Source organism: Pseudorasbora parva, chromosome 16, assembly GCF_024679245.1.
Source record: "Pseudorasbora parva isolate DD20220531a chromosome 16, ASM2467924v1, whole genome shotgun sequence".
Classification (NCBI taxonomy): domain Eukaryota; kingdom Metazoa; phylum Chordata; class Actinopteri; order Cypriniformes; family Gobionidae; genus Pseudorasbora; species Pseudorasbora parva.
In genome coordinates, this window is record NC_090187.1 from 25753864 (window position 1) to 25768458 (window position 14595).

At 35.9% G+C, this 14595-nt stretch overlaps 1 protein-coding gene across 6 annotated transcripts in view; it reads right to left on the minus strand.

Moving 5' to 3' along the window:
• Positions 1-14595, minus strand: part of shank3a (SH3 and multiple ankyrin repeat domains 3a) — a 462280-nt gene that overhangs the window by 62032 nt on the left and 385653 nt on the right. For all 6 annotated transcript variants that reach the window (XM_067420066.1, XM_067420065.1, XM_067420067.1 and 3 more), the window contains one exon: positions 1265-1378. In XM_067420066.1, coding sequence (XP_067276167.1) covers positions 1265-1378 — 114 coding nt within the window. The remainder of the gene's footprint in view (positions 1-1264; positions 1379-14595) is intronic.

Sequence of the window (14595 nt, forward strand, 5' to 3'; positions counted from 1 at the left end):
ACACTGGAAGAACTCACTGATCTTAATAGAGAACTGGATAACTGCTCATGACGTCATACTGGTTTTCCATAGTAAGATAACACATTCTATTGAATAACTAGGAAATTATATGACTTTACTGAGAGTATTGCCTAACAATACACCATGTTTATATATAAAGTCTCCCTGTACCCTAAATTCAAACATCCTAAGCATATAATGCCTGAGACCTACACAATGTAAAACACAAAATGATATATTTTGAACATCCGGTAGAAAATATATACATCAATAATTAATCATGCTTACAGGCTGTGATTCTGGGGAGCCAGTTGGTCCAAATAAAGTAGGTAATGTCCCATCTTTAATGGATACGCATTTTGTTAATCCCATTGAAGGGAAAGTTCACCCAAAAATGAAAATTTGATGTTTATCTGCTCACCCCCAGGGCATTATACGAGCATCGGTTGGAGTTAAAAAAATCTTCATTTTTGTTCTACTGAAGAAATAAACACACCTACATCTTGGATGCCCTAGGGGTAAGCAGATAAACATCACATTTTCATTTTTGGGTAAACTATCCTTTTAAGACCTCACAGAGATTTGAGAAGCAATCATCAAAAGAGGTTTCATCGCTGTTGTAATTTTAACTGACTCTTCACATCCTCGTCCTTTGGAAGTGTTTACAAAGAGAATTTGCTTTTGCAGAGCAGAAAACAGCGTCTTCTCGACATGTACACAACAGGAACTAGCAGCTAGCTACAGTGTTGAAGGAGCCGGTCAAGTTGTTCGCGGGCGGACAATTTAGAAAATAGGCGGATAATTAGGCAAATGTGTTACCCAGGGATGCGTAGCCATAGCGGAAGTGGGATTCTGACGACTCGTTTATGTTCAGAGTCGATTCTTTATTTATTTATCGTGTACTTTCGGCACTTTATTTGTTTACATTCACAGACAGCTACATTACACATTGCATGAAAGGTAATATCCGGAAAAGCATAATACTTTAAAGCAATTTGGCGGCACATAGGGAACATTTCTGATTGTGAATCGTACTTTAAGCTGATTCGAAGGAAGGGACAATTCACAGAAATGAATCAAACAAGGTGCGAGTGAAAAAAACTGGTATACTGGCAAAGTTATCAAGGCCAATAACATGTTAAAATCATCACACTACAATAGTGTCTGTTAATTTTATATTGCCAACAGAATAAAATATATTATAAATATTGAACATATTGCCCAGCCCTAGTTGTATGCAAATGTATATTTGTGCATCACTTACCAAGTCGAGGATCAAACTGTCTCATCTGTACTTCCTCCACGCAGTCTGCAGGAAACCAACCAGTTCTTCCTTTTACAGTGCCTTCCCAGAAGCCCCCTTCTCCTATACTTAACACTGTGTGAGAGAGAGAGAGAGAGAGAGAGAGAGAGAGAGAGAGAGAGAGAGAGAGAGAGAGAGAGAGAGAGAGAGAGAGAGAGAGAGAGAGAGAGAGAGAGAGAGAGAGAGAGAGAGAGAGACCTTAATTTTCATCTCATGAACACAAATAATTTGATTGTTGATTAGACATAAATCCATAAAAGTCATCTAACATCCTGGATCACAATACCTGCATGCATGAAATATATAAAATTAAATATGATAAAATTAAATAAATAAACAAAATACAAAATAAATAAATAAATTAAAAAGTTTTCTTTTGAGGTTAGGTTTAAATAATTGATTATTGATTGCATTTCCATCAATCGAAAAAACAATGATATATAAAGCAAACACTTTTTTGTTCTGAAAATGCAAAAAGGTAACATTTATGGGTATAGTTATAATTAAGTTACATTATATAAAATCAATAGATGTCTATGACACATTCCTATTCAGATGCGTGGTGTTTTCGTGTATGAATGTGATCTCAGCACACATTCAAAGATCTTTTTCCTTTTCGGAAATGAGCTTGAAGAGGGAGAACAGATAGATGAAATATTCTTTGACGTGAGTTGAATGACCAGTGGGAACCGAGTAAGAGCAGAACATTCTGTTCAACAGGAAACTGATTCATCATGTGATATTGTACACTACCTAAATTAATACAATGCATTACACGTGGTGACCACACCAGACACACTAAAAACATATACAATCACATGTATAAGTCCTTCAGCATTGTAGTTGCTAGTTTAAAAGCATTGGGTGTATGAATGTGTGTTTATCAAAAGAGCAAGGAGTGCAAAAAAGGGTGGTTGTGCAATTTTGTGTTACTCTGAATTACATAAATCAATATAAGCAACAATGTGAGCATGAGCTGTCTATTTGTACACACCTAGGGTTTCATTCATGCTGAAGTAAATCTTTAAAGGGATAGTTCACAAAAAAAGAAAAGAAAAAAAAAAATAGAAAATTACCCCATTTACTCACCCTGAAGTCATCCTAGGCGTATATGAAATTCTTCTTCTTTTAAATGAACACAATTGAAATTATATTTAAAAAAATATCCTGGCTTTTCCCATCTTTATAACGGCATTGAATGGAGGTTGAGATTTTGAAGCCCAAAAAGGTGCATCCATCCATCATAAAAGTGCTCCACATAGCTCCAGGGGTTAATAAAGGTCTTCTGAAGGAAAGCGATGCATTTGTGTGAGAAAAATATCCATATTTAAAACTAAATAAAGTAAAATATCTAGCTTATAATAACAGACAGACGGTTGAACGCATTAATTTAAGAATGATTAACCCCTGACCTGATGCTTTATGTATTGACAAACACGGAAGTGCAGAGAACAGAGCAAAACGAAAAAACGGTCATTAATTAGAAGTCTAAAACTAGAGTTTTTTAAAAGTAGGAGAAGCTTCAGTTTGTTGCCCAGCTCTATTTGTTTGAACCGTGAGAGGCGTCAAAGCTTACGCCATTTCTACATCCAAAGTCACACATTGTATTACTCTTTTGGCGACTTGCATAAGCGGTCTGGGGGAAGATAGTTAAGTTTATAAAGTTTTAAATATGGATATTTTTCTTACAAAAGTCCATCAATTTGCTTCAAAAGGCCTTTATTAACCTTTTATGGATTACTTTTATGATGGATGGATGCACTTTTTGGACTTCAAAATCAGGACCTCCATTCACTGCCATGATAAAGCTTGGAATAGCAATTCTATTTTTTAATAATACTGGCTTGAGGTTGAGTAAATCATGGGATAATTGTATATTTTGGGTGAACTATTCCTTTAACTGGAGATGGCATGTAATGCAAATGAAAACCACTTTTTTGTGTGTCTTTTTTTCAGTTAAATTTTTAAGGTGGGGCATAGTGAAAGGTCAATTGATCTATATAAAGCTTTCATTGACACTCTTTTCTCCTGAGCAAGACTCAAAACCTTTTAATCTAAATATAAACAATTATACTGCATTTTTAATCAGGAAATGTGAAATTCTGTGAGTGGTTTTTACTGTTGATCAAGCCAGAAGAACAGTCATTAGAATATTATCACCTCAGTGCTACTGACTGTGGTTACACACACACACACACACACACACACACACACACACACACACACACACACACACACACACACACACACACACACACACACACACACACACACACACACACACACACACACACACACACACACACACACACACACACACACACACACACACACACACACACACACACACACACACACACACAAACAAATGGATGCCTCTGCTGCATATGCCACAATTAAACACTTGTGTAAATGGGATTTGGCATGTAATAAATTCAGGAGAAGAGATGCACATCTCATCAGTGATGCTTCATATTTAAATGTTTTTGATATGTGAGTCCAGAGAAATCTCATTGTAATAACTGTTTGTGAACTTTATGAAATGCGTAGGGGCGACATTTCATGGAAAACAGGATTTTATGGATATTAGATGGAAAAGTTGGTCATACTGCATGAAAGATTTCAAAATATGGGGCTCACAGAAAATATTTGCTGAATGTGGGTAGAAACAACCGACTCCACAGAACAGTAAGTTTGGGGAAGAAGCCAGATGTTTCACATAAGAAGATATGAACATAAAAAATAAAGCTAAACTCAGAAAATGTCACCATTATAATATCAAAACTATAAGTACATTAACATATATATATATGTTAATGTACTGTCATTGGTGCGGTACCCTAAGGTACAAAACCGTAAAGGTACTAATATGTACCTTTAAGAATACTAATTTGCACTCTTAAAGTACGGATATGTACTTTTTAAGGTACTAATATGTACCATATCGGGGTGAGTAAGGTAAGATGTACCTTTTCACTTTTTTACCTTAGGGTACTCCCCCAGTGACAGCACTGTACCTTTTTTTTCTGAAAGTAGATTTGCATATCAATCAATCTATAATAATTTTTTTCATAAAAATGATATTCACAAATATTTTTATATATGTATATATTGAAAATTATATTATAGTTGTCATATTTGTAAACAAAATATTACACAATGCAAAAACACTGATGGATTTGTAATTTCTAAAAAAGCCTTTCAGTTCCATTTTTAAGCCCAAGAGGGAAGACAAAAATTGCCACATAAAATGAAACTGTCTTTACGTATACATATTTATAAAAATGTATAAAATAAGTGACATCTGTGCAATCCCTTTGACACGTCCTGAAGGATCAACTTCAAAAGAACAGGATGTCTTCACAGCCTTTTATTAGGTCCACGCGTGTCTTACATTACGAATCACTCAACGGACTCGCACAAGTGTGTTTACAAAGTACCAGGAGTGGGCTCGCTGGACCTCTCTAACCCTGCCGCATGCCCGGACATGCTTGGCATATTGGAAACAGGCCCTTACACATACTGGCAAATGGCATCATGGGAGAAACACTCGCCAAGCTCTCAGTGACAGTCCCTGACCATCAACCGGCAGCCGACTGAGGCAAACTGCCACGGCGAGCTCTTGACAGAAGGACCATTGTTCCCGAGGAGAAGGGCCTGAAGTGTGTGTGTGTGTATATGCATGTTAGCATACAGCAGTGTGTATTTCTTCTCGGATGCTGAGATACTATCACACCGCTCCATTCTTATCAGCTTCAAAAGCTCCTTTGACTCTTAAAAAGGATGAAAGGAGAATGGGTAATTCACCCGGCACAAAACTTTTCGACTGTGCATAATAATAGCTCAACAAATAAAAAAACAGACACTGTATAATGAGCGTGAGTCTTTAATTCCTGTTCAATATAAATCAGATGTGAATGAATAAGGACTTCAGTCCTGTTTTGCAGAATCTTTCATTCATTCACAGTTAAATGACACAACCGTGGCCAACAATCAAACGCTCAAAAAAGAGATGTAAAAAGAACATACATAATTGTATAATGACAAAAAAAGATTGATAAAGGTATAACGAGAGTTTTAAAGCTTACAAAGAAGTGCCAATAAATTGCCATGTTTTTGTTTTGTTTTATTTTGACAACTTCTTAAAATAACACAATATTATTCAATAGCTTGTCCGATTTTTTTTTTTTTTTAAAGAAATCAATAGCAAGAAAGCATTAAGTTGATTAAAAGTGACAGTAAAGGCATTTATAATCTAACAAAAGATTTCTAAAAATGCTGTAAAAAAAGTATAACTTTTTCCAAAAAACATTATTCAGCACAACTGTTTTCATTATTAATAATAATAAGAATAACAGGTTATAATGTAATGTCGTGACAAAACTGGAGAAATGGCTATAAAATAAACGCATGTATATATAGAAAAAAGTCCTTATTTACAATATCCAGCAATATTCGTGCACATCTGGTATTTGTTGAGCTCTTATTGTGCACAGTTAAAAAAATTTCATGCCGGGTGAACAAAAATAACACGCACGCACGCACGTTGGTCTATGTGGTTTACAGGGACTCTCCATTGGAGTAATGGTTTTTATACTGTACAAACTGTATTTTCTATCCCCCTACACTGCCCCTAAACCTACCCATCACATGAAACATTCTGCATTTTTACTTTCTCAAGAAAACATCATTTAGTATGTTTTTAAAGCTATTTTAAATATTTTAAATTTGAAATATATAATTTGAAATATCCTCATAAACCACGTTTATGGTGTAATACCAGTGTAATACCCATGTAGTTTTACCCACCTTATAAACCACATAAACAGGCACACACACACACACACACACACACACACACACACACACACACACACATGTTCTGTAATATAGTTAAAAAAATATTTAAAAAGGTAGCAATATAATTTTAAGCATATATTACGGTACTTATTGCACTGCCTCAAATTTATGTTGAATATGTTATTTTTCAAATGATATTACAGAATTATACACTAATAAGTGTGTTTTTGTGTGTCTGTGCCTGCATTCATTATATGAAGTAGATGTCAAGACCTCTTCTACACTACCAGTGAAATGATCACAGTCGCCTGCTCCTGCATGAGTGTGTGTCAGTCTACGATAGCATGTGTGGATGTTCCGATCTGTTAACCATTTTATTAACTTGATATGTAATAAACTTTAATCTGAGTGAAAGAACTGCCGGTTGACTTGAGATGTACGTCAATCACATGCTAATCAACTGGGTTCAATTCTGCGTTCTCTCTCTCGCTCTATAAATAGAAAGATAGCCGCAGCTCTAAATTTCCAGGCCACTTAACTGCGATAAGCCTCTCCTTCTGAGAGAGAGACAGGGTGTATCAAATCTAATCATTTGTCTAATGAATCCCACTGCTCAATAACTTTCATTAAAGCAACCAAACGCTAAATGGCAAATGCTAAATTGCAAAATCCACCAGCTCCAGGAAAGATGGTTTCCATGAATATGTCTACTCCAATATCTGGTTTGTTTAATATGTTAAATACCTTAAAGGGTTTAAGCAAGGTCACATTAAGCATTTGGTCACATTAATTACATTGCAGTGTCCATGTAAGGGTATGATTTCAAAACAAATTACTATGTATAAAGTAATAAATAAAATGTACTTAAGCAAGTATGTTGTTTAACATGATGTGATGTGTATACGTATTGCTATTGCAATTATTTTCATGTGAAACATGTACAAAGTAGAGCTATGTTGTTCGCTGAAGCAGTCAAATCTTATGCCTGGGTTAAATGATACAGCATTTTTGTCCCTGTCTGACATGGTGCCACTTAATTGGCCAGAATTAACACTAAAAGAAGCAGATGCCAAACCCAGACAAGCTGGTTGAGTGTAAAAAAGGACAGTAAAAACAAGAAATGTTGTTATGAATTAATGTAATTACAGGCCTGGAGGAAAAGAGGTGGGCTGGAGCTTCTACGCTTTTCATTCATGGCATTACTAACAAGAGGCTGTCTGTTGTAAATGCTGAAAGAGCAAATAGAGAGTTAGTCTAGAGTCACTCAAAGTCATGTAAATGTGTTATTTAGGTGACACAAATAAATAAACAAATGGTATTGTAAGACTGAAAAAACTAGTATATGCCGAAATGTCTGAATGAAGAACAAGGACTCTCTGAGAAAATAAAGGAAATTAACATCTGAACTGTCCCTCACACACCACTGGAGACGCAAGTCTCACCTCAGTATCAGCTAATCTACATCTTTCCCTATATACCCCGTCTCCCCCAATTCCTTCCCCCTCTCATGCTGAGATCACCTGAAAATACACACAAAATCTCTATATTACAATGTCAATCCACACGATACAGTATTATGTGTTTGATATCATTTGAAATGTTTCAGTGCGACTGGTACAAAGATCTCATCCTCACAGAAGTTAACCAAAAGATAATCAATGTTTTAAGAGTTTAAAGATATCTTGTCTTAGTTTGGTGGGTGTGGCTTTCAGCCATTTGGCCTTTGCATTAGGGATGGGACGATACACTTAAACTCACGATACGATTCACCTCGATATGCCAGGGTTACGATACGATACGTCACGATACGATATCAAAATATTTTTTTTTTCTTTCCAAATCTGTGATTGTTTTTTTTACCACCTAAGTAATGTACTTGTAAATGTATCTTAAATTAAGTTTAAATTAAGTTTTTTATACTCTAATCAACATAGGTATGGACAAATATGCATGCTTTATGCAAATGTACATTTATTATTAGTGAAACCATACTTATTCAATAATAATTAATACAGCATGAAGACTAGACATATCAAAGGTCAAAAATATGTTTATCTAAGAAATTGTCCATGTCTCTTAAGCCTAAACTTAAAAATAATGAGTAAGTAATGATTTCTCTCATTTTAACAATATAAAGGGAGTTTTTACACTGGCAGTTTAATTCAGAACAGGGCAAAGTTCGTATGAAAAATTGTTAATGTGTACCAGTGAGCGAACCAGAACCACACCATACCTGGAGGAGGTCCATATTACACGAGTAGGAATATAGTGCGGCCCCTTTAAGAGATCCGCATTCCCTATTGAACTGCCGGTATTTTGCGTGTGCGCGCCGAACTGGTCCGCGATTCACGTGGACAGTGTGAAGAACACGGACGACTCGGGAGCGCGCTTGTTCAGGAAAGTAACCTGTGTAACGTTATTCGTTTTAGCCGATTGTACTGTATTTAGTTCAATAAAACACGTGTACTGTAAGCGGGGTGATGGTGTTAATGATTACCTCAGACATGAGCGAGAGTGAGCTGCAGTGCATCGCGCTCAGACTGCAGAGAATGTGCTCAGTGAAAAAACGCCCTTTTCTTTCTGGAGTCTAATAAAAGTTAAACAGAAAATATGGTAGTTTATGTAGGCAATAACTGCATTTTTGGTTTAGAATATTAATGCTAATGTCAACCATTTTCTTTCCCTATTAATGTTTGCTGCTACATCCTTTGTCTGACTGCTCTCACTTTTTCCAACTAACGTTACGGGCTATGCCTCAGATCAAACAGAAAATGCGCGCTGTGTTTTATGTCTGCCCCATACACACACACACACACACACACATATAATACACTAAATGATTTATTTACTACGCAAATCATGCAGCAGTGCCATCTATCTTTATTTCGCGATCCATTTTTTTCGACCTCGATGCGTTTCGTCACGTTTTGTATCGCGATATTTTGTCAAACGATATTTCGTCCCATCCCTACTTTGCATCAATACAAGTCTTGATCAATGCAAATTCCCATTGTGAACTCGTGTTTACATTTGAAAGAGTTTCTACATTTGTTTCTGGGTATTTAAGGAAATGTTGCAAAGAGCTCAGGGCTTGACACTTTAAACCGGTCAGCCCGTAATGTTGGATGTCTCAAGATAGCCAGCATTATGTAGTTTTCAGAAGTCAGGTATATATTTCATTCTTTACTTCAGACTATTTGATGTTATATATGGATTACCTTTGAATTGACTATGTAATTGGCTTTATACATTTACCTGACTGTAAATAAATTGTTACACTTTGATTGATTCTGACTTGTTCTGGAATTATTCAGGTTGGGTATAATTTCAACAAAGGGTTAAACGGAATAATTAAATGTGTAGTTAAACTATTAAATATGAATGACCAAATAACCAATTGGCATTCTAACCCAAATTCTAAATTATAATTAAATGGAGTCAGATAACGAGGAATTGGAAATAAAATCCTTTATGCCCCGCTGAAAAGACCGAACGCGCAGCGACCTTCACCCGCCGATCGTTAGCCTCCATTGGGACGATTTGGGCGGCCTTACAGTATTTTGATTTAATCAAAAATAAGACCACATTATGATGATAATCAAACAATTTTAATTAAAAAATGTACCTGCAAGCAGCAATTAATGGGGCCAAGCTCAAAAAAGGCACAATAAGTTAAGCAAGCATGGCTGAGAGCATCAGACCAACTACAACAATGAGTAATTAAAGACATTTTTGTATGATTTTAGTCCAGTTAAATATCTACTTTTAGGCATAAAATCGCTTTTGATTTAATTTCTTATGGCATTTGACCAATAGTTTTACTAAATTGAGGTGTGGTCAGTGTGAGGTAACAATTAAACATACAAAGTGTGGTGTGAATATGCCCAAGCTTTGCAGAGATACAGTGTCCGAATCGGTGACAATTCATCAGTGCATTAAATGAGAATGTGTGGTCTATCAAAAAGCATTTAAAGGAACACCTCACTTTTTTTTTGAAAATAGGCTCATTTTCCATGTCCCTTAGAGTTAAACAGTTGAGTTTTACCATTTTTGAATCCATTCAGCCGATCTCTGTACCTGGCGGTAGCACTTTTAGCATAGATCATTGAATCATATAGGTCCATTAGCATCAGTGATCAAAAAAATGACCAAAGACTTTCAATATTTTTCCTATTTAAAACTTGACTCTTCTATAGTTACATCATGTACTAAGACCAACGAAAAATGAAAAGTTTCTATTTTTTTAGACCGTTATATCTAGGAACTACTTTCTCATTCCGGCGTGGGAACTTTGCAGCCGTCATGGGGGCAGCGGCGCAATGATATTACACAGCGCCTAATAGGCAAACTTCTGTCAACATGCTCAGAGAGCGTGCATTGTAACCATGGAGACGTTTGTGAGAGATGATTCAGAAGATATTTACTTGGTGCAGATCCCGAACCGTATCTATTTGAACAGGAATAACAGTTACACTGAAGACAAGCTTTTGAAATGTGAAAGAGAAAGTCTGGCTGAACAGACTGAGGCAGAAGGGACGAGGAGAGCAGATTCAAACTGGTGAGTCAGAGAAGAGTCAATATTCAAGGAAAAATGGTCTGACATGGATTCGGTCTGCCGACCTTTTGATTTTGACTAACGTAATATGTGAATGAAATATGCTAAGACTGCTTATTATGAAGACAGAGAGAGTGCACGCTCCGTTGTTTCTCTCTGCCACTCAGTTAACATGTGCCCAGTCATCTCAATCATAAATCACAAAAAACTGATAAAATAAGGCTTTGATGGGACAAACATTTTTTTTGGTGGCCGCCAAATAATTTTCAATGCATGAGACGCCTCGGCACAGAACGTAACATCACTAACGTAGTATTTTGTACCATAGAAACTGTAGATAAACAATACCGGCAATTAAACATTCTATTAATCAAACTATACACTACCTCACCAGAATGCTAAAAATAAAACTACTTACATTATATACTGTATAAACCAAATGGCCGCGCAAAACCACCACATTTAGTGATTTCGTTCACAGGTTAGCTAAAGACAACAGCAGTGCTTTTAAATCTGGTCGTTCAAGCTAAACAAATAATAATATTGTTATACTTACAGCCAAGTGGGTGATACACTTGGCCCTGTCTAGCCATATCCTTTAGATGCCGTACCGTGGTAACACTATCCATGTTTTCCAAATAGTCATCTGGTCCCATTTGAGCAAACACGCAGTTTCTTGTTTGAATTCTTTCATGATTCTTTCATTACTTGATTTTCGTTGGTATTCTGTGAAACATGATGGTAGTAGTATACACCTTCGACTCACTATCACAGTTCTTTAGGACACACAGAACCATATGGTTAATCGCACAGTAAATCCACTACATAATTTGCAGGTTGCAACGACACAAACTTAGTGCAACGACACAAACTTAGTGCTGGTCGTATTGAAAGTTACCTATCTGAGGACTACTTTCAGGCGCTGCGTAATATCATCGCGCCACTGCACCCATGGGTACGACCGCAAAGTTCCATTATTCTTACGCAGGAATGAGAAAAAAGGTCCAATCTATATCGGTATATAAATCGAAACTTTTAATTTTCCATTGGTCTTAGTACACAATACAACTACAGATTAGTCAAGTTTTAATTAGGAAAAATATTATCTTTGAAAAAATAAAGTCTTTGGTCATTTTTGAGAGCGATGCTAATGGACCTATATGATTCAATGATGTATGCTAAGCAATGCTAAAAGTGCTACTGCCAGAGATCGGCTGAATGGATTCAAAACCGGCAAAAACCGGTTCCTTTAATAACTGTATGCTGGCATGGTTTTACAGGAAGTGCATGTAAGATTGTGGCCAAAACTGGTACTGCAATCACTTTCAAATGACTGTAGAGCAATGTATCCCCTCTCCCCTTCCCCCCTTGACTCGAGGTTGCCAGATCGGCTGCAGAATCCAGCAGGAACATTTTGTAGATCTACAGCTATGGTAACTAGAGCAGAGCTGGCAACCCGGATGCCGAAACACTACTGACTTTGTGATTGGTCGATAGTTGGAGGGTGGAGCTTCAGGGCAAAACATCAACATCAGTTGAGGGTGCAACAACATTTAAATGACAATATCCTGGCCGGACTACTGTTGACAGTGATATAAGTATTTGAAATTAACATGATTTCTTAATGTCTAGTGACATATCAGGGCCATTTTATGATTAATTGAAATACATTTCTTACACACAGTTCCTTTAAGATGATCTGATTTGATTTTGGTGAAGATGAATTTGGCCCAAAAGTCTGGGAGGAATGGAAAATCAAAATGGCAGACAGGATGTTTGACTAATTATGGCATAATTGGTATTAATGTTCTATTAATAATACATTATTTGAATAATTGGTCAAAAAAATTATCTTTTACATCTGATTCTGTTGCATAGAACTAAAATAATAGAACAATATACGGATATTTAATAGTAAAATTTTAGTGTGCTAATTTAAATAAAAGTATGAATATTTTATATTATTGGCTTGTATTCTTTTAATTCCAGTATCATTCAAATTAAGTCTAATATTACTACAATTATACAAAAAAGCCCATTTAAAATAATAAATAAATAAATAAATAAATAAATAAATATATATATTTAAAAAACTGTTTTGGGTTTCGGCTATGCATCCAATTTTCTGTTTCAGCCCTGCATTTTCATTTTGGAATTATAATTTTTGACCACAAGATGTCATTTTCTCAAAACTTTTTGCGTACCTTCAGGGCATGGTGCCGACGCTTCGTAATAATACGCGAATGCGATTGTAAAATACAGCATTTTATGATATTTAATGGCCAAAATACCTAATATGGGAAAATTGGATATAATGTGACTCTTTATGCTCCACTAAATCAAAACACTGCTAAGGAGTTGTAAAAGTAAAAATAGCTATTTTTTTATATTGTAAAAAGCGCTATATAAATGAAAGTGACTTGATTTGACGTAATATCTCATGTCCAGTAGGTGGCGCTGTGCCAAAACGCTGCAAGCACACTAAGACCTTTATTATGTGCTAACCAGAGGCGGACAGTAGTGGAGTATTTTTACTTTCTACTCAAGTAAATTGAATTGGTGTAATCCCATCCAATAAGGATGAATTCTACTCATCAGTACAATTAAACTAGCTTAAGTTCAAATAAATCAGTTCAACTGTGTGGAAATAGGTGTCATAATTTAATTAGTTTAGACCAACAAGCTATTTTTTTTAGTGTAATCTCAGGTTATGCTTGTGATAATATACCAAGATTCATCTCAATATTCTTTGAGAACAGATTGGTTTATCAAAAAGATCTGAATAACTTTTTGCCATCAAGGTCTTAAGATGACGAAAGCCAATTTAGGTAAAAATCTGACAAACCAACTAAATTACTAACTGACCAATATTAAATGCCCTTTTAGTCCAAAATAAATGACAATACTGAACATTTAAATTGCATTAAAGTTGTGAAACGGCTTCTTGAATGGGATTGAATATGTTGGGCGAGATCAGTGTGTTAAGTGAGATCTATGTGAATGCAAATTGGAGTAAACTTGCATGTAAAAATCCTAGAAAAAGCCTACTAGCTGGCGTCATGCAGTCCCTCAAGTCCCATTACCGGTACGTGTGTGTGTTTGAGAGTGCTTTGACCTGCGCTTCGGCATTTATCAAAAAGCCATTTCCAAACGGAAACACTTAAAGAAAGCAATAAGCTGAAAACATGACTCTATAAAAGCCTCTGTGATTCTCTGAGCCACTGAAATATCAGATGACTTGTGCTCACTTCAGTCACGTCAGAATCAAAGGAGTCTTTTATAGAGATGCTTGTGTCATTACGAGCGTCCTCGTAAATGTCATCATCTTCATCTGTGCGAAGTTATCTGAAAGATAACTTAAATATAAGTAAAACTTTCTCTCTCTTACACAGACACAAAACGCTACAGTGATAACATCTGATCAGCAGACTGGCAGTCAGAACTTGCTGGGAGAGCCGCCAAATGATCAGAGAGATTTGATATTCAGCGCAAGGCTTTACGGCTGAATGTCCGTCAGGTTAATGAAAGGGAAATGCCTGAAGTGTTCTACTGCAACACACACGACACACACTCAACAGAATAATGTCTCTCTTTTTCGAATTTCATTTAAGAGTGCTTTATAGGTATATTACGAAAGCAAAATAGTTTAGCCCAACAGAACCTATTTGAACTTTTGATTTAATGATTGTAAGTTCTGACTCTAAAATGTGATTGAATGAGCTGCTTTCAAAGATATTAACTCAACTGAATTCTATATTAAAGGGGTCATGAACTGTGTTGCTTTGTTTAATGATGTTTACTGGGGTGCACTTACAATGTTAGACTTAATTTTACATAAAAATTGTCATTATTTAGAAATAAAAGGCATTTTTCCTACCCTGATTTAGCCCTTTGGTTTCAAGGGGCGTGTCTGCTGTGAGACTTCAGTGTAAACGCC